The following is a 21,901-nucleotide window of genomic DNA, read 5'->3' on the forward strand; positions in this document are numbered from 1 at the left end:
TAAAAAATTGATTAGGGTGGTTCAAGTTAATTTGTTTTTATAAGTATAAAAGGGAAGAAATTTGAGAAATATTTTCCTTTCCAAACTTTTCCAAAAATTTCTGATACGATCCTATTTTTCAGGATTGCTTATTCCACACGGGTTGTGTTGGTTAGCTTATTTTATAGTTATCTCTACCGTATCATAGTTATCTTTATCTTTATTTGTAGTAATCCTTTTTTCATTGCTGTTAGATGTTATTTTTATTGCACTTGGCTGTAATGAGAGAAGCAGTGAATGAAAAACGTCTGGAATTAGGAGGTCGTAGCCCATCTATTGGCTATTTCTCTTCCCTTTCTCTTCTTCAATTTTTATCTTTTTCTTTACAATACGATCTAGGATCGCATTATTTGGTATCAGAGCCGCGATTTAATCAATTAGCGACAACCGTCCATGAAGAAATTGGTTCTTTAAAGAATCAATCACAACCAGCCTCCCTGGAAGCATCTAATCATGAAAACAACCCGCAACATGGAGTTCACCAAAATGCCGACGAAATTGATGGACCACCTTGACCACCTACATATCATCGGTCCGTTAAACTTGACTTTCCACGATTCGATGGAGCAGATCCATCCGGATGGGTCTTTCAATGCCGAAAAATTCAAAGATTTTAACAATATTCCGGATGATCGGATGGTAGATCTAGTTACCATCTATCTTACTAGTGATGCCATCCCTTGGTATCAGTGGATGCGACGCACTATATCACTCGTGCTTTATGCACACGGTTAGGGCCTAGTGAACAGGAATATCCAAATGGGGCACTCGCGAAACTGAATCAAACCTCAACAGTTCGATCCTACCAAGCACAGTTCGAACGCATGGCGAATCGCACCTCGCGCTTACAGGAATCATTTTTTATAGGATGTTTCATATCTGGTCTTCGAGAGGATATCCGTTGTTACGATTCTTTCTTTTTTAAGCTATTTCCATAATTTATGTTTCCTTTTCGTTATTTTCCTTTTCTCTTTTGCTGATTTTATTTCCTTATTTGCTACCCTAGATTTCTATAAATCCATGCAGATGCCGTATGGCTATTCTCAAGCAATAATATTCGTTTCAGTGCTTTTGCACATTGGAGGCCTTAGTTTCCTCGAATAAACTCTGATTTCTTCATCTCTCTCTATTTTCTCTCTTCTTTTTCTTTAAGTTCTGTTTTGAGAGAACGGTGTTCTATCATCCGTGCGGGTGTAAGAATTTCACAGCCGACTACTCTAAGACAAGCCTTCCAACTATACAATTCTTTTTGGTCTTTAACAATTCTATACAACCAAACCCAATTTGGAGAAAGAAATTACTATAAGTCCAACCATGCACAATTTGGGAGCAGTTGTAACTAAAAAAAAAAAGAATCAATGGTGAAATCTATTCAATGAAACCCACATGAAGAGAGAATCCAAACAAAAAAGACAATAAGATTGTACTCACACACGCGATTTCAACAGAGACAAAAGCTTAGGGTTCTCGACTTTCAATTACTCCTGATCCAATGCGTTCTTCTTCCACAGGAAAAAAAATTCGGGTTTGCCGAGAAAGACAACCGTTTCGCGTGAAGGAAGAGAAACAACGAAAATCCGGTTGTAAATAGAGACTTTGTGGTGCTCGTGCAGAAAAGAGTTTTTGAAAGTGATATTGGCACTACTATGTTTGTTTTGATAATTACACAAACTCAGCTTGTGTTTTCCTCTTGTCTTACTGAGAAGTTTTTGTGTATTGTAGTACGCTAATAGCTGTTTAAATATACTTTAATCATGGCTATTGATAAGGGATTTGCTAGGCAATTTTTTTTTGGTGGGCTTAGGCAGGACCCCTACAATGTTTGGAGTAAAAACGTAGTACAAAGAGTTACAATCGAGAATAGGGATCTCTAGTTGAGTCGCTTGACACAATTTCAACCTGAGGGGGAGGAATAGAAGATGGAGGAATATCATCCCCTTGGCATGGGCAATTTAGACTTGGAGAGATAATCAGCGGCCGAGTTGGCTTCTCTCCGAAGTATGAGAAATCTTCCTAGTTTTGAGCTGAGACAAAGAGCTTTGGATGTTGTTTTTATATACTAGCTTTTTCCAAGGGCTTTTGAATTTGCGGGAGATAACATTTACCGCCACAAGAGAATTTGATTCAATCCATATGAGCTGCGAAACTGGCTTTCCGCAAAATTCACCTTGTCTTTTACTATTTAACCAGTTGTGAAAGGTTATTACAATTTCCAACAAAGATACCGGAGCAAATTAGAAGAAAGAAAAGACAAGGTGAGTTTGTGAAATTATCAAAACATTGTAGTGCCAATAATATCAATGGCATACTTTTAAAAATGAAGTCATTGGCAGTTAGAACATGCTCTCACCATCATTCAAGCACAATCGCAGCTAATGACTATTCTCAAGCCAAGCAATGAATTGATGGTTGTGAATACCATAACAATATAATTTATAGAGATAGTGAAATGAATCCATTTGATTGATATTACTGGATAGTACAGTATGACATTATTAATAAAACAATGGACAAAAGTAATTCTTGGATTACAAATGGATTACAGAAATGCTTCCAAATTAGAAAACAATGTCAATAAAAAAAAAAAAAGATAAAAACAATTTAGGATAAGCTATACGCGACAACAAAATTTTGAGACGAGCTTGTTTCAGATGAAACTTGTCCTGCAATCAAACAGGCCGTAGAACAACTTATGAACGCGGTTCGGCTTTTTCATTCGCGAATTTGGCTTGCTCCAACATTGTCATTAGTTATGATTAAGAAAACTATTCAGATCCTCATTCAATCTTAATATGAATGGGAAGTAGGAAGTTATGGCCAAAAGTGGAAAGTATGATCTCAACCATTTGTTTGTTGGTCACCAATGTAGATGGGTTGCATGTGCCCCAAAAATCTTCTCTAATATATTTGGTGTAAAATGGACAACACAATGTAGAAACATAAACAAATCAGAGGTTTAGGATTGTCCTATGGAGAAATTCTTTGGGGCAATACCTATTTAAGTATCTGTGCGGGAGATCAACAGATGAATGGGGCAGACCAAAGGCCATTGAGAACTCCTTGATCGGATGGTCTTAGGCCCTTAATGCATCCAGCTTCATTTATGGTTATGCAAAGGTTAAGCCATTGATTGTAGTCCTTTGTCTTGCCTTTTAAGTCCCTAACTTTTCTCTTCAAATCATAACGAGTTGCTACCCAATTTCGCATATAGTCATTTTCCAGCTGACTTTTGCATGTGAGAACAGCCGCACTGGTTGACTTTTTGGCAGATTTTGTCTTATTCAGTTAAGTCAACTGAGGTGGCCGTTCTCACATGCAAAAGCCAGCCCCAAAAGGGCTTTCCACGAAATTGGCTAGCAAGTCCCATATTTATGATATATTTCATTGGGGCGAGGTTTCTGAGGTATCGCTCACCCTGACCAAGCCACTATAAATACACCATCTCCATGTTGTTTGACTCATCCAACCCATTCTATAAGACCTCACATAGATAGGGTGTTCCTAACAAATCATCTCCATACCATAATCCTAACCATACGATCTATAGAAGCACTTTTTCTAGCCATCTATTTTAAACCTCCACAAATCATAATCCTAACCATGGTTTTAAATTTCGACCGAAATCCGAAACTGAAATTTCCCAAAATTCTGAATTTCGGTCTGAAATTTCAAGAAATTGTAATTTTAAAAAAAATATATATATGTTACAATTTTTCGTTTGAAATTTCGAAATGAATTAAATATTCTTTTTTAATTATTACCAAATTTCGACCGAAATTTCGATTTTTGGAATGTCCGAAACCGGTACCGAAATCAAAATTTTAAACCATGATCCTAACTATATATATAACCTAAATCCTAACCATAACCACAAATCATAATCCTAACCATAACCTATAGAATGAATTGGTTGGATGAGTCAAACAACTATGGGAGATGGTGTATTTAGATGGCTGCTCAGGATGTGCGATACCTCAGAAACTTTTCCCCTTATTCAATATGTCTAAGACAATAAAAAGGTGATTTTATAATGTTACCTACATGGCTACATATAATCATAAATTTAAAAAATCACTTTAATTAACATGGTTATTACTAATTTTGAAGTAAACTTTTATTTTATCAAAAATCTACTTGTAGGGAAATGATATTGGCAAACCCTCGTTTTAATAATCATAGTCCTTGTTAGAAGTTTTTTTCTTTGAACTTACTAACCTTGGAAACTAATTACATGTGTTTGGGAAGGTTCTTGGGCTCCAAGTTAGCACTAAAACACATGCTAATATTGAGACAAAGGTGCCAAACGAATTTGCTATGTTAGGAAAGCATTATGGGAGCTTTCTTGGCCTATAATAAAGGCTTTTAGTCCCTCTTCCTCATACCATATATTCCAACTCTTCCTAGAGGGTATTCATGTTAGAGGAAAGGTTTCCCATGAACCGTGTAGTGAAGAGAAGGAAGAGAAGAACAAAGGGCGTTTACAGATAAATCCATTTCAAAAAACTTATTACAGATAAATTTTTCCCATCTTCTCTTTCTCTCTATAGTATAGATGATAAAAATTTCCCATCTTCTCTTCTCTCTCAATAGTATAGAGATGCATCAGTCAACTCTGGGGATTTTATTTATTCCGCCACGTCTGAGGGGAAGCTTTGAAGTATTAATGATTAAATGACACCAACTCTAACAGGTTTAAGCTTTTGAAGTAGTTGGTTGTTTCAAATGGAGTATTAAAAGTATGAATGTTAGAGTACTTCAAGCTTAGCTTTTGGAGTAATCGATTAAAATACAAATGATATCGTTAACTCTAAAATCATTTCATATGAGTTTATAAGCAAATGATTTTCAGAGAGTATCCAAAGATGGCAAAAGTAGTGGCTTTGCAAATAGTCTATTTGATAAGCAAAGCAAAGGATATAATTTAGAAAAAGTAAAGAATTTTAAAAGTGATATTAAGCTAGTTATTCACTTATTTGTATATATATTTTTATCAAATACCAGCACCGATGACATCAAACCATGCTAACATCTAGTAACCAATTTGTAGATCAAATACCAGCACCGATGACATCAAACCAGCAAAACCATTTCCTTCTCCAAATATAAGAAAATTCAATGGGCACCACAAAATCAAATACACTACTAAATGAGAGAAGACATCCAATACAAAATCATGTGGAGTTGAATTTCCTCTCCTTGCCTCTCAGAGAGAGAGAGAGAGAGAGAGAGAGAGAGAGAGAGAGTTCTATTATAAATTAAAAAGAAGATCGAGGTCCTAAGAAACCTGGGCTAATTTGGCCCTTAAATCTTTTCTCAATATCTTTCCCGAGGGGGATTTGGGAATGGCATGAATGAAGTACACTTTGTGCAATCTCTTATAGAATACCACCTGAAACCAACACAAAAACAAACATTCCTTAGCTGCCAAAGGATTACAAGATCATGGGTAGCTAGCATACACAAGATCTTATCGTACTTTAATAAAGGTACATATGAATGAATTCGGGTTTAATAGGGTATTGGTTAAAAAAAGTAGTTAAAAGGTCAAAGAAAGGTAAATGCAAAAAATACGTTCAATGAATAGAAATCATATAATAAGTTTTGGGTTTAAATGATTTCCTGTGCATGTGATACAATGTACATGTAAAATCAAAATCCTACAAGGGTTTTTGTCTTATTCATTTAATTTATCTGAGGTTGTTGTTCTCTCCTCTAAAATTCAGACGCGAAATGGCTTTCGGCGAAATTGCCTAGCAAATCCCATCATAAAATTAACATTAACTTTAGTATAACACTTCTAAAACTGGATTCCACGGCAAGCACATCAACCGTACTGAGCCCTTTTGTTTGTCATTTCCTAGAATTGACTCAAATTAATGCTCCCTCTTCTCTGTCTTCTTCTGAAAATGACTTCATTTTCATGAAAAAAGACAAACAAAAGATGGTGAAGATGCTGATAAACGCATACGTCCAAAGATACAGGGAGAAATTTCCATTGAACTCCGCACTCTCATTAAATCATGCCAACATTTTAGCTATGAGTACCCATCAATGGAAGCTAGATAAATGATTTGTTCATTGGTTTGATGTTGAGACTTGAGAGGGAGCATGTACACTGAGAATTGGTTTATCCACTTCTACTAACACTACTACTTACTAGTATTATAACTACTATTAGTAAGGGTGTCAATTTTGGCTCGGGCTCGGAGGCTCGCTCGAGCTCGGCTCAAAAAAAGCTCGGCTCGAATCCTTAACGAGCCGAGCCGACTCACCAGGCTCGTTAAGCTTAACGAGCCGAGCCTAATTTAGGCCAAGCTCGGCTCGTTAAGGCTCGTTAAGAATTTAATATATTTAAATATATTTAAATATATATATATATATATATATATATATATATATATATTATATATATATATTATATTAATTTATACATTAAAAGGGTTATCCAGGGAGTGAAAGGGGGGGGGCAAAATATGTCACTTCATTTTTGGAACCCCATTTGTTACTAGGACCACCCCCCATAGCGTAAAAAAAGTAGTCAAATTACACTAGTAGGGCTGTCCAGGGAAGATGAAGGGTGTGAACATAAAATAACCCGAGCTCGGTAAGGCTCGCGAGCCTGGCCGAGCCTGACCGAGCCCGAGCCCGAGCCGAGCCCGAGCCGAGCCGTGCTTTTGAGCTTAACGGGCCAGGCTCGGCTCGTTTACACCCCTAACTATTAGTCTATTAATGCTACTACTACTACGTACTACAATTAATTACTGAAAAAGCAGATAATTTTTTCACTAACCTGTTTGGCTATGAATTCTCTTACAGCCTCCTCCGTGAGCTCGAAACCCTTGGATCGGACTACGAAAGCAACCGGAACTTCTCCTGCACCTTCATCTTTTTGCCTAATACCAAATGCGAGTTCTTATAAATCATAATTAGTGAGTATGTGGTTTTGTTTGAAGAATTTTTCTATCTGCACGACCATGTCTTGACTCTTGATAATGGGACTAAAAATATGGGGCTATAAGGGCACGATATAAAAACTCCCCAAAAAGAGCCTTCTACGGCTGATTAGAGAAGTGTAAGAGTATGTGCACAATGCATATTATATTCCTTTGATTATATGCTTGACCTTTAAATGGTGCTTAATTAATTATAAAACTAATCATGCTTACGGTACTACAGCTGCATCTGCGATGGATGGATGGCTAATAAGAAGCGCCTCAAGCTCCGCCGGCGGCACCTGAAAGACGAGGGGTATTTCAGGAAAAGGAAAATGAGCAAAATACCCTCTTTATTTGCACTCAATAACATGATTATTTCTTAATGGCAGAGACTAATTCTGTCATCTGAAGGTAAATTTCATGTGAATTTAGAAGAAGAAAAATTAAGATGCTTGCCTGAAAGCCTTTGAATTTGATCAGTTCCTTCATTCTATCAACTATGAAGATCTCCTCGTCATCGTCCACGTAGCCTATGTCTCCTGTGTGGAGCCAACCCTCCACGTCAATTGTTGATGACGTGGCATCAGGGTCATTCAGGTACCCTTTAATTGACACGTGGATACACATGTTAGCTACATGACATGTCGGCGGCCAATGGATATGTGTATGTGCACAGTGCATATTATACAACCATAAGGGTCCGTTTGGATTGCAACAGAATAGGGATCTGATTCCAATTCCACCCAATTCTAGCATTTGGACTTGTCAGTATCATCAAAGGTAAAAGACAAATTCCCTTGGCACACAATAGAAAAGTGGTATATCCACCCCTTTTGATTACTTGGGACACACAGCAGCAGTGTGCTGCTGGGTGTCCCAAGTAATAAAAAATGGGACGATTTATCACTTCCCTTCACAATATTCTAAAAGGTTATTACTCCATTTCAAAAAAAAAAAAAAAAAATTTGAATTTTGTTATTACTCACATTTTCAGGGAGGGTAATCTTGTTGCGGACAGCTTGGTCAATCATACTTGTGATACCGACAATGATGCAGTCTATTGAGAATGGGCTACTCTCCCCAATAGCTTTAGAGGAACAGTTAGATGCGACTGATTATATATTGCTTATATTCGTACTAAATAAACATTGTTTGTTTCATTTTAAAGAGGTAAGGGGTTTTAATTGTATCTTCTTGGCTTAGATGCAAGGTTCTGTGTGAAACAACCAATTACTCCAAAAGCTTAAGACATTGGAGAAGGCGTTATACAATCATTTATACTAACACCCCACCTCCCTGCTCACGTGTGGCCCCTGTTTTTAAGGGTTGGCTTACATGTAGCACATGTGGATTTTTAATATCAAAGAGTTCTGAACCCACGTCAATTGCTCATACCATGTGAAACAGAGGGCGAGAAAATGCCGAGAATCTGTCTCCCAACCCAAGATGTAGTATTATGATTCGAATGAAATTTTTATTAGAATTTTTTGAATTAATTTATTTTATTTTATTTTTCTTAATCCATTCAAGGGAGAGTTGGAATACGAATTGAAATATGATGTTGAAGTTGATTCTGATTCCGGCAATCCAAACACAAATGTATATGCAACACTAGAGACATCAAAATTCAATAGATTAATAAGGAGTAAGAGAGTGAGGTTAACCTTTCATGATCTGTTGTCCACGAATGCAAATCTCGCCTTGTTGGTTATGGGGGAGCGATAAACCAGTTTCAGGATCGACGACCTTGAGCTCGGCGTTCCTCACGACGGTCCCGCATCCACCGGACTTGGTTGGGAAGGGTTGCTTAGCAAACCCTAGACACATGGACAGCACGGGACCAGCTTCTGTCATTCCATAACCCTGCAACATTTCTTTAAGCATGAATAAATCTACCCTTAAATTTTTGTTTATCATAAATAACAGTAGGACCACATCTTCAGCATTTTTCACCTTGTTTTGTTTGTCTATTTCTGAAAGGTCACTGATATTGACACTAAAATGTTTTGATAATTGCACAAACACAGCTTGGCTTTTATTATTTAACCAGCTGCCAAAGGTTATTAAAATTCCCAGGAGGAATTTTTTTGGAAAAGTTTGGGAAGGAAAAAATATTTTTTAAATTTCTTACTTTTCTTCTTACACACGAAAAAACATAACTTGAACCAACCCTATTTAATTTTTATTTAGAGTGACCTTCAATTCGTATGACGTCACTCTAAATTAGTAATAATCATATTATTTTCCGGGGTTTGCTAGGGACCAGGCATTTCGTGGAACGGCTGTTGCATGAGAGTGCAGCCACATACTCTCAGAATTCGTCTTAATCATTTAGTTCATCCTATATGGCTGCACTATCATGCAGCAGAAAGTCCGCGAAATGCCCTTCCGTAATGGTCCTTAGCACCCAGATAAAATTTTCTGTGACAAATGTTTTACTTACAATCCAATTGGGGCTTTAGTGGAGTTATCAAAACATTGTAGTGCCATTATCAGTGGCCTTGGTTTCTTCTTGGGAAAATGACCAAATAGAAACGGTTTCTTCTGACTATGACATTTCAAGAGTGGTGTTTTCTAAATCACCAAATAGAAGTGATGTTGACTGGTTTGGATGCTTATGTGACAAAAATACCCTTAGTAAAAAATACCCTCATTTTAAAATACCGTCACCTCTCTCTCTCTCTCTCATGGGATGATCCCAACCATCAATTAGAGGGTCACAATTCCTCTCTCTTTCTCTCTCATGGGATGATCCCAACAGTCCATTAGAGGGCTCTCTCTCTCTCTCTCTCTCTCTCTCTCTCTCTCATGGGATGATCCCAACCGTCCATTAGAGGGCCCCAATGCCCCCCACTCTCTCATGGGATGATCCCAACCGTCTATTAAAGGGCCACAATGCCCCCCTCTCTCTCTCATGGGATGATCCCAACCGTCTATTAGAGGGCCACAATTCCTCTCTCTTTCTCTCTCATGGGATGATCCCAACAGTCCATTAGAGGGCCACAATGCTCTCTCTCTCTCTCTCTCTCTCTCTCTCTCTCTCTCTCTCTCTCTCTCTCGTGGGATGATCCCAACCGTCCATTAGAGGGCCCCAATGCCCCCTATCTCTCATGGCATGATCCCAACCGTCCATTAAAGGGCCACAATGCCCCCCTCTCTCTCATGGGATGATCCCAACCGTCTATTAGAGGGTCACAATGCCCCTCTCTCTCTCATGGGATGATCCCAACCGTCCATTAGAGGGCCACAATGCCCTCTTTCTCTCATGGGATGATCCCAATCGTTCATTAGAGAGTCACAATGCCCCGCAGGTTCGTGCACCTCTCTCCGGTATCCTCTTATTCTGAGTGAACCTCCTCTCACAGGTTGGTAGTCTCTCCCTCTCAGTTGTTTAAACCCCTAATTTTTTTAGAAATCTATGGTTTAAAGCCATAAAGTTTGGTTTAAACCCCTAATTTTCTCCAAATTTTTCACAGATTTTTGGTTTAAACCTTCAAGTTTGGTTTAGAAATTTAGTTTAGAAAACCCTATATTTTACCAAATTAGTTGAGAAAATCGTATATTTTGGAAAATCAGTTTAGAAAACTCTATAATTTTCCCAAATCAGTTTAGACTCAAACCAATAAGTTAGGGTTGGTACTCTCTCTCTTTCAGTTTGGAAAATCAGCAACTAAAACCCTAATTTTTTTTAAAAATCTATGGTTTAAAGCCCTAAAGTTTGGTTATGTTTTTTAGAAATATATGGTTTAAAGTCGTAAATTTTTGTTTGAACCCCTAATTTCTTAGATTTGTATGGTTTAGAGCTCTAAAGTTTGGTTTAAATCCTTAATTACTTCCAATTTTTTCACAAATTTTTTTCGACCCACAATTACGGGCAACTTCTTCCCGCCGACGTATTGAAATGATACCGCATCCTTTACAAAGCCGTCGACGTGTAAGATAAAAGAAGCTCTTTGTTCTACCGTTCTTCTGTTTACACAAAATTAAACCATTGTCAAAATAACCAATTGAAAAAAAATCATTCCAATTAACAAGTAAAGCAGCCATTTTAGAATTATGCACAACTTCAACCACTACTAAATCTCCATAAAACAACATAAACCACTATTAAGACAATTTGAGCCACTTTTAAACACTCTAGACCACTACTAAGTCATGACAAGGAAATATGAACCACTGCTTACCCTATATAAACCACTTATAAATTCTATAAACCACTGTTAAGCCAATATAAACCACTTATAAACACTCTAAACCATTGGTAATCCTAAATAAACAACTTATAAACACTCTAAAACCACTGGTAAGTCTATATAAACCACTTATAAACACTTTAAACCACTGATAGGGTTATATAAACCACTTATAAACACTATAAACCACTTATAAACACTATAAACCACTGATAAGCCACTCTAAAACCACTGGTAAGTCTATATAAACCACTTCTTACCCTGTATAAACCATGTATAAACACTCTAAACCACTGATAAGCCTACATAAACCACCTATAAACAGTCTAAACCACTGATAGGCCTATATAAACCACTGTTTACTTTATATAAACCAGTTGTAAAAACTCTAAACCACTGATAAACCTATATAAACCACTTATAAACACTATAAACTACTTCTTACCCTGTATAAACTATGTATAAACACTCTAAACCACTGATAAGCCTACATAAACCACTTATAAACAGTATAAACCACTGATAGGCCTATATAAACCACTGTTTACCTTATATAAATCAATTGTAAAAACTCTAAACCACTGATAAACGTATATAAACCACTTATAAACACTATAAACTACTTCTTACCCTGTATAAACCATGTATAAACACTCTAAACCACTGATAAGCCTACATAAACCACTTATAAACAGTCTAAACCACTGATAAACTTATATAAACCACTGTGTAACCTATATAAACCACTGTGTAACCTATATAAACCACTGTTTACCCTATCTAAACCACTTGTAAACACTCTAAACCACTGATAAGCCTATATAAACACCTTATAAACACTATAAACTACTTCTTACCCTGTATAAATCATTTATAAACACAATTATAAACACTCTAAACCACTGGTAACCCTTAATAAACCACTACTTACGATTATAAATCACTACGGAGGAATCTTACCCAAAGAACTTATATAAATCACTTATAAACACCCACTTCAGTACTGGTTTATGGTAGTGAAATAGTGGTTTAACTTAAGAAATTAGTGGATTACAGTAAAATAACAATGATTATAAAGTGTTTAAAGTAATTTAAATAAGATTAAATAGTGATTGAAGGCTTTCTGCAATGAAAGACAGTAGTTTAACATGAAAAACTTTCATTCAAGTTTATAAACATGCCTTATAATGGAAAGAGAAGGGAGAGGGGTAAAAATACACACCTTTCCATTCAATGGAAGCTTTCTGCAATGGAATGGTGGTTTCTAGTGAAGATTTTTCAGATTTCCAAATCCAATAACGTTTTTTTCCAATATTTCTTGAAAATAGAGGCGTTGTGCAATGCAATGAAGGGTTAGGAAGGCTTTCACATCTAAATATGAGGTTTTTAGCAATAGAATGGAGCTTTTCGCATCTAACAATGGAGGTTTTTGGGTTTCAAAAATGGAGGTTTTTGGGTTTTTCATACGTACGTTTTTTGGGTAGGTGGGAAGAAGAAGAAGAAGAGGGAAAAAGGTGGGTTTTGGGATTTGTTTTCCCCTAAATGTAATCATTTCAAATAGGTGATTTGATAGAGAGAGAGAGAGAGAGAGAGAGAGAAAAAGAGAGAGAGTCAAGGGCATTTTAGTCATATGCACTATTGATTGGTGATTTAGAAAATAGCCCTCTTGAAATGTCATAGTCAGAAGAAACTATTTCTATTTGGTCATTTTCCCTTTCTTCTTATTAGAGAAATACATAAATTTAGGCGTATTTATCATATCTGATTTGTTTTTTCCTACCGTAAGGGTGTCTATACCAACTCCCACGTTTATTACTCATTAAAGTCATGGGGAGATTATCTGGTGGGAATTGTCACCACGTAGCACGTGCGCTAAAATACCATTCCATACGCTACGGTCCACACCCCTACTCCCATACAGGATTCAGGAATGATGATAACCGCATTCCCTTGTTTTGATATTGCCACTCCATTATTTTAAACTTTTTGTGGGAAACGTAACGTAACTACTAAAAAGTAATCCAATTATTAAACTAGAAACGCACAGCTAACAAACAATTATATAGTTAGAAATTCAATTATAAAATTTTATTGTATTAGAAAACCTATCTCTTTCCTGCCAAATCCAAATAAATTCTATCTCTTTTCTTTCAAATCCCACCCAACCAACGTTTGATATAAGTAAAGGGAAAACAAATATAAAAAAAAAAGGGATTTGGTAGGGAATTTAGCAGAAAGGCATAGGATGATCCAAGCCTTTTCCCTGGCAAATCCCCTAAAAAAAATACAATAAACCACACCTGCCCATATTTCTAAAACAAGGAGAAAATCTTTTCCAGTCATGACAAATAACGTGTTTGTGATTCCAACAAATCCGTCAACACCCTCTTAAAAATCAAAGAAAATCACCTTGACAAACAAAAAAGGCCAAAAATCAAAAGAACTTGTAATTTTCAGCGCTGGCTGAAACAGATTCCACATCTCAAAAGGAAGAAAACAGCAAATAGAATCCAACTCCCTTTTAAAAATCAAACAAAACTACCTTTTACACACAAAAATGGCTTTTATCCCTGCCTGAGACAGGTTCCACATCTCAAAACCCCATCTAAAAAGGGCGCTGATATTCACCCCTGACGGCTGGCTAACGTTAAACGTTAGGATATGTCACTTTCCCACCATTTGACCGCTCTCTCTCTCTTAAAAATAGGAGAGTTATCAACAAGCCCAAACCTCTCAAGAAATATACGAATTCAAACACATCTATCCAACCAAGACTTAGTGAATAAAACGATAAGACAAAATCTCAAAATCAACATGACCAAGAACTCAGATCTCAACCCTTAACAATAGTAGAACAGTAGTCAGAGACCCTAGAACCTCATCTAAAAACAGGACAGAAATCTACAAATTCATACAAAATTCATTCAAAAAAACCATCAGACCAAAGCACAAAACACTTGAACCAATAACCCATATCTCTAACCAGAGTATAACTGTTGGAAAGTCGCCTTGTTTCCTCCAGTTTAGTAGGAGGCTAAATTGGAAACAAGTGTTTTTAGGTTTGCGGGTTCCTAGGTTTGCAGATTATTCTGGTTGTAATCCTTGTATCTTGTTTTCTCATATTGGAAGATCGTGTTCTCGTGGATGTACGCATCTTAGCCAAATCAGATAAAATCTTAGTATTCATCTTGTGGTTTGTGTTTATTTTTTCTAGCGGATTTTTTCAACAATAACAAAGCTAGACATGCTGAAATACAGTTGAATTTGTTTCTTAAGACACTCACCTGCCCAAAATTTGCCTGTGGAACCCGCCTTCTAAGAGCGTCCTCTAACTCCTTGCCGAGGGGCGCTGCACCCGAAAGAACAATCCTAATCGAGCTCAAATCGAAGCTCTCAACCATCGGATTCTTTGCCAATGCCAAAACCAACGGTGGAACGACCATTGCGACTGAAACTCGATGTCGCTGAATCAATTCTAATAGCACCCCAATATCAAATTTCTGCATCAATAGAACTCCAGCCCCAACTCTCAAAGAACAGAGCAAAACAGAGTTCAATGAAAATATATGAAACAGAGGCAAAACACATAGAACAATATCATCAGATTTCAAATGCAAGTTGGGATTCTCCCCATCTACTTGCTGAGCAACACTAGTGATCAAACTCTTGTGTGTTAGAATAACCCCTTTAGGCAACCCGGTCGTTCCCGAAGAGAACGGCAGGGCAACAGGGCTATCCGAATCGATCGAAACAGAGGGCAATTCCCTCTCGTCGGCATCGGAAATTACAGAGTAATGTAGGCAATTCTCCGGCGGATCATCAATGGTTATAACAGTGAAATCTTCTCCGATTTTCGGGAAATTTTCCCCTGCATCACGGAGCTTGTCGACATATTGGGATTGGGTTATGATGATTTTCGCGCCGGAGCTTGAAAATTGCTTGAAAATCTCAGATGGAGTGTAAAATGGATTAGCAGAAGTAGTTACTGCGCCGATCATGGAGGCACCCATGAAAGAGAATACAAATTCAGGGGAATTTTGGTCTAGGAGCATGATCACATCGCCTTTTTTGATACCGAGATTCGATAATCCAGTGGCGACTTTTTGGCAAATGAGATGGGTCTCAGCGTAAGTGTATGTTCTGCCATTGGAGCCTGAAATTAGACATGGCCTGTCTGAGAATTCTGAGATATTCTCAAAGCAATATGTGTGGAGAGGCAAGTGGTTTGAAATTGGGATATCAGGAAGTTTTGACGTAAAGATAAAGCTTTCTTCTGGTAGATTTTTTTCAAGTGGTTGGGTTGTGGAAGGGATCTGGGGTTGGGGTTGGGTTTCAGGAGAAGCAAGAGTTATCATGGTTGTGATAAGGAAAATGAATTGTCTTTTTCCGTGCTCTGTTAAAAAACAGAGCAAAAACAGAGTAAAACAGCTGAAATTTGAATTGAAATCGAAACTCAAATTGGGCAAATAAGCAATTGATCGGGTGAATCACAAGTGAAGTATGGCAAAAAAAAAATACGCACAAAACGAATCTAAGAAATTTTGATTTTCCTCACTGAAATTCAGAAGGAAAGCATTACACTAATGGGGGTTTCCAAAGGGAAAACCATTAAAGTAAGGGCCTTGTGAATAGAAAAAGAGAGAGATGGAGAGAGATGGAGAGAGAAAGAGAAAGGGTGGTGCAATAAATACAAAGGTGGGAAGAAAGGGTAGGTAGGAATATCGTGGAATTGAAGGTTAGATTTGAACATGAGGTGTAGGCAGACACCACGCTCATCTCACCTAAAAGAAAATTAGGCTTTTTTCCCTCGTTCTTCATCAGCTACCTAACATTCATTACCCTGTCATTCCTAAGCTCTTCGTTTTTCACAGCGTCGCTTGCATGGTCTCAATCTCTTTCCCATAATTGCGGACTTGCCACTAATCTACTACCATCATTTGATAATGACACCACTTGATTTGTTTTGTACTAACTAAAATATCTTTTCATGGCCTGTTACGATTTGCCATCAACATCCAATAAAAAAGTGTAAAATTAACAAAGTGGGTGGTGTGTGTGAATTAGAAGTTTTTGAAACTTATGCTAGGGATTTGCTAGGGACCTTCGCAGAAGGCATTTCGCGGATGGGCTGTTGCATGTGAGAGCAGCCCGAGCAAATCCCCTTATACTAATAAACCTATACTAATATGATTTAAAAACTATTAAATATTAGAATTTGAATGAAGATAAAATCAAAACTTCAAAGATCAAACATCAACTGGTCTGGTAAAATGATTTGGATTTTTAAAAGAACAAACTTGATACTGGTGAATGTAATCAAATCTACATCATGCATATTGCAACAATTTGATCTACAAATGTGAGATAGACTAATGTAAGGCTAACTGCATCTTTTTTTTTCTTATGTTTCTTCTTATGTATATATTTTTTAACCCGGAATATATCTAGGAACCTGTGGTGGCACCGGAAAAATAGAGATACACCCCCTCTAGTTTTTGACACATTCAACTCTAATCCTGACTTTCAAAACGTGACAAGTACACCCCTGAGGTTTTGTTAACATGATGGAGTAGATGGCGAGGTGGAAATGACCAAAATGCCCTCGTCTTCCCCAATTGAAAATTAGGGTTTTCAGACTTGAAAATTGAAAATTAGGGTTTGATTCAAACCCTTGTTTATTTATCAACAGAAACCCTCAATTTATGAGTTTTATTTGTCTTCATTCACACCATTATCATGATTTGCACATAAACCCTAATATTTTAGGACTTTCTTTTTTATTTTCATCAATGTTTTTTTCTTGAAATGTGGTTTTGATGTAGGCATGGGGTGGGGTTTCATTGTTTGTGGTGGAGGTGACGGCGGTGGCCGGAGATGATGAGGGCGGCGGTGGGAAATGACGTAACCCTAATCCCTCTGCAAATGAGGGAATTTTTGTCCTCAAAATATTAACCATGGTTAGTTTCAGTCTTTCTGTCAGGTTAAACTGATGGACTGTTGACGGAGGGGGTGTACTTGTCACATTTTGAAACCTCAGGGGGTGTACTTGTCACGTTTTGAAAGTCAGGGTTAGAGTTGAATGTGTCAGAAACTAGAGTGGCTGTAAATGTAATTTTTCCTAAATTTTATTAATAAGAAATAAAAAAATACAAGAGGAGGACCTAGAATCTTGCCTCTAACCTATAATACACGGGATAAACCCCTTTTCCCTCTCCCAAAAGAGGAAAAAAATAACACATTATTTCTTACGAAATAAAGAAAGGACAATTGGTCACATCTAGCAGCCCCTCTGAAGTTCTTCGGTAGGCTGGAAGGCTAACTACATCTAAAACATGCAAGAAACTATGAACTTGAAAAGCTTAAAGAAAATATTTTAAAATAGATGATGGGAAGGGGTGAGATTGTATGCTTGCCTCTAGTTCCCTAGTTGGGTAACCTTTGAACTTAAGGTTGAGCTTTGAAAAGCATTCTTGCAAAAGTTCTTAGGCTCTCTTCTTAGGTAATTGGGGCTAATTAGATCTAATTAGATTATTGATTGATGTCGAAACTCATCTATCAAGGAACCATGCCATCAAGCGCTAGACTTGGCTGTCTATCCCTCGGCTGTCAAAAAATTCATGAAAATATAAGGGTATTCTGTTCCATTTAGAAATGGTTTTGGCTATAAAACTCCTCTTTCAACATATTTAAAGAAACACAGCTGATCGACATTGACACACATGACCTCTTACTAATGGTAGATCACTCAAGACAAAAATGTGATTTTTTTTTTGACAAAATGAGATTTCTCCAACTAAGATATGTGATGGTGGTGGCTAGGAAGAGAGGAAATGGTCAAGGGGAAGAAAAAACAAGAGAGTTGGTAGTTGGCTAAAAAGGGGAAGAAATATCTCATCACCTATAAAGTGAGACGCGAAATTGCTTTCTGTGAAATTGCCTACCAATTCCCCTCCCATAATTTTAATGTTTATTTAAACAAACCAATTGAAGAGCTGAGGAATATCATATGGTTGAGAAATTTGAGGTGTCGAGCCATCCAAATTAACAACCAACGATTTGGATCATTGAGCAAGTGGTGTTTGGATCATTGATCAAGAGATTCCCTCTTAGGTTGATATGGGTTTGAAATTGATATCACACTTCTTCCTTATTTATAGTTCTGGGCAATGATATCCACTCCCTTGTCATGATAATGACACTCACTTTACTAAACACTTTTTTATTGATACCTAAATTTTGGGAGTGCATATATCATTTCCTTATTTTATGGAGAAATATTGACATGCACCATATCTCCTCTATTGCTTGTTAGGTAAGCTGGGTTTGGTAGAGACACCATTTTAACCAAGTAGGGACCATATTTACTCTCTTTTACCATCACCAAAATATACAAGGGGACACAGCCAAAACGATCTTCAAGAGCCCTTAAAATTCACATTTTTTTATTACATTAGATGCATATCACTGTATATTGACATTATGTTAAAATTTAATAGACCTATTTATTATAGAGTTCTTCTAGGGCACATGATCTTGACTCAAGTCATGTGGTGCCTATGGCCAATAATTGTTTTTTTGAAGCAACCAAGGGCCGTTCTTAACTTCCTGCAGAGTGCTTTTGCACCTTTTCATTGAGGCTCCATTTCTTTCAGTATAAAATCGGACATAAAATTTGTTTTATGTTCATTTTTACAACATAAAACAAATTTTAAGTCGAAAGAAAAAGAGCCTGAGGAGAAGAGAAAAAGAAAAAGGGAGAATGGTGTTCCTAAAATTCAGTCTATTCCACATGTTTTTTTTTTTTTTTTTTGGATTCTTAAGCTGTTATTGGCATAAATCTGGGCTGAATTCTCAGAGGGAAGTGGAGTCAATCTAAACGATTCTGTTCCACCCATTTTTCCCACTCCGACAGAAGGAGAATGAGAAGTTTTGAAGAATGTGAAACAACAAATTATTCCCAAAGCTTAAGCTGTTAGCATTGGTGTTATTTAATCATTTATACTTCAACACTCTCCCTCACCTGTGGCCTTCCTTTTGAGTTGGCCGTACATGTGAATTTTTAATATCAAGGAGTTGTTAGGTTTTGAACCCAACACCCACCACGAGGCAATAGCTTTGATACCATGTGAAACAACCAATTGCTCCAAAATCTTAAGGTGTTAGAGATGATGTTATTTAATCACTTCAACAATTGTCCCCTAACTGATTATTGGACAATAATGGGTTTGGGGCCCACAATCTGTTGTCACAATCTAAAACGAACAGAGCATGGGGAAGGACGACAGGGTTGCATTTTAATCGTGGAGGTTTATATACAGTGCATCCCACCTAATATATGTGGGAAGGTTAGGAACATACTATGGAGAATTTAAATGATACAATTACATGTCACAGGTATCTAGACATCGGCACCGTATAAAAGCTCAAATACCACAGGCACTTTCTTGGGATTTACTAGCATCCATCGCCAAAAGGCATTTCGCAGATGGGCTGTTGCATGTGAGAGCAGCCACACAGGTTCACTTTTTCAGCAGATTTTGTCTTCATTCACGAGATCACATGCAACAGCCCATCCGCAAAATGCCTTCTGCCATGGACGCTAGCAAATCCCCACTTTTTTTTGAGAAATAAAATATTCGCTCCCCTTTTTTTTTTTTACCTGGGACACCCCTTCTAGTGTAAAAGAGGAGTCATAAATATAGTGGAAGAGGCTGTCTCAAGTAAAAACCCTATGTTTTTCTTCTCGACTTTCTATATGCAATACGCACAGTCGCGCATGCCGCGGTTCGGGTGCCACCTAAAAAGGGATGGTGTATCCCTAATCGAGGGGTTTAAGATCATCAATGTAATAATAATTCATCAAATCAAAAGGTTTAGGGTCATCCAACGGCTCTCATTTTGTGGGCAAACCATAATCTACTACGAGCCCCAAAATGAAGAGTTTAGATTGTCTATTCATTTTGGGCTTCTTTCTATATCATCCCTTTTTGGGCTTCATGTCGGCCCAAAAATGATAAAAATGAACAGGTTAGAATTTAGATCATCCATTCATGTGGGCCCACTGTCCATTTTGGGCTTCATGCAACATCATCCCTTTTTTGGGCTTCATGTGGGGCCCAGAAAGGAACAGTTCAGATCATCCATTCATGTGGGCCACTATCCATTTTGGGCTTCAGCTAGATCATCCCTTTTTGGGCTTCATGTGGGCCCACTATCCTTTAAAAGTATCAAGCACTCTTCACGTGTTATGTCTGTGATCTAGACCGTTCATTCAATATCCTAATGAAGGGACCCTACTCCAAAATCATCATCTTTTGTTTTCAAGGCTTCACAGCATACAGAGGGTAGAAAAAACGTTGAATTAAATAGATCTGGAGTCAAAAGATAAAACTCCCCTTCGGATGGTTAGGATTGTCCTAGAAATCCGATTACTAGTGTCCATCTATCAAATAAACGGTTCGGATCACAGAGTGGTGTTTTATAATCCCGTCCCCACCAGTGGTTAACTTAACTCGCGGCTGAGTTACGTTAACCCCATCTCCGTCCGGAGCACCACTCCGGGTTGGTCTTCTGACCCTTTGTATCCTTGTCTGTGCCCTTGTGCAGCGCAGGACTCCATTAGCTCTTCAGCTGTGGCTTGCCAGATCAGCCCTTCCGGCCCTACCATATAACCTGTTACCAATTTTAGACCTAACAGATTTGGCGCCATCCGTGGGACTCCGGAACAAAAAGCTGTTCGGAACCTCACTCAAGCAATGGTAGGGAAGACCGGAAAGCATGTGCCTACCTCCCGGACGACCGCGAAGGAAGAAGCGAGCGACTAGCCCCGCAGATAGAGGTCGGGACTGTAGGGGAGCAAAGTCCGACTCGCTCGGACCGCTCAGACCCTACCCCGACCCCAAGGGAGATGCGGGCCCTTTTCCAAGAAATGACCGCTGTGATTGCGCAGTTCAGGAATCCGGCCCCCACACTCCAGCAGCACCCATTCGAGGCTTCTCAGCCCACCCAGAGGAGGGGAAGCTCCCGCAGAGAGCACACGCCCCTGCCCCGGGATCAGACTCGTCACTCCACAAGACGAGATCACCTCTCCCGGGACAAGCATGTGCGCCCCGAGCCTCGCCTACATCACCGGTCACGATCTCCTTCCGTACAAAAGCATGGTAGCAGGAGAGACCCCACGCACGGAGAAGGATCGCGGCACCAGCGAAGGAGTCCGCCCAGTCAGTCCGGCTCTGCTATGAGCCCGCCGGCAAAAAGAGAGAGGCCCGTCCACCGGGCAGAGAAGAGAGACGACCCGATGTTACTAAGGATCCAGCAGATCAACCACCGGATTGAAGAGCTCGCCAGAGAGCAGGGCCGGCCTGCCTCCCCGATCTTCACGAGCACTCCCCCATTTTCGGACAGAGTGCTCAGCGCGGCAGCCCCCGCGGGCTGGAAGATGCCGCAGATTTCGCAGTATGACGGGACCACCGACCCCGTGGACCACTTGGAGACTTTCAGGACTACAATGCTCCTCCACGGAGCGTCGGATGGATTCCTTTGCCGGGCGTTCCCCACCACATTGACTGGAGCCGTGAGGGACTGGTACTCGCGGCTCAAACCCAGGCTCGTCACTTTATGAGCAGCAGAAGACCCATGAAGACGACGGCTTCGCTGATAGCCCTCAGGCAGGGAGATGATGATGCCTTAAAAGTGTTCGTTGGTCACTTTAATAGGGAAGCCCTTCAGGTTCCC

The 21,901-nt window shown here is 38.6% G+C and overlaps 1 protein-coding gene across 1 annotated transcript; it reads right to left on the bottom strand.

The window, feature by feature from the left end:
• Window positions 1–5,104: 5,104 nt before the first annotated feature.
• LOC143879330 (4-coumarate--CoA ligase 2-like) lies at window positions 5,105–15,816 on the bottom strand. The gene is made up of 6 exons (XM_077381678.1): window positions 14,452–15,816; window positions 8,639–8,837; window positions 7,431–7,576; window positions 7,206–7,273; window positions 6,830–6,932; window positions 5,105–5,428 (listed from the first exon to the last, which is right to left on the bottom strand). Exons 1-6 carry the CDS (start codon window positions 15,520–15,522, stop codon window positions 5,315–5,317), a joined length of 1,701 nt encoding a protein of 566 aa, XP_077237793.1. The 5' UTR covers window positions 15,523–15,816; the 3' UTR covers window positions 5,105–5,314.
• Between the last annotated feature and the right edge of the window lie 6,085 nt (window positions 15,817–21,901).

The sequence above is a fragment of the Tasmannia lanceolata genome, unplaced genomic scaffold (genome assembly GCF_043159265.1).
Source record: "Tasmannia lanceolata isolate RefF3 unplaced genomic scaffold, GAP_Taslan_0.1 ptg000002l, whole genome shotgun sequence".
Classification (NCBI taxonomy): domain Eukaryota; kingdom Viridiplantae; phylum Streptophyta; class Magnoliopsida; order Canellales; family Winteraceae; genus Tasmannia; species Tasmannia lanceolata.

What these genes read in the sequence shown, in the direction of transcription:
- LOC143879330 (XM_077381678.1), bottom strand. Translation starts at nt 15,522, where the DNA reads ATGATAACTCTTGCTTCTCCTGAAACCCAACCCCAACCCCAGATCCCT. An exon ending in GCAGATGCAGCTGTAGTACC is followed by an intron (nt 6,933 to 7,205) that starts GTAAGCATGATT and finishes ATTTGGTATTAG; the next exon opens with GCAAAAAGATGAAGGTGCAG. An exon ending in GAGAATTCATAGCCAAACAG is followed by an intron (nt 5,429 to 6,829) that starts GTTAGTGAAAAA and finishes TGTTGGTTTCAG; the next exon opens with GTGGTATTCTATAAGAGATT.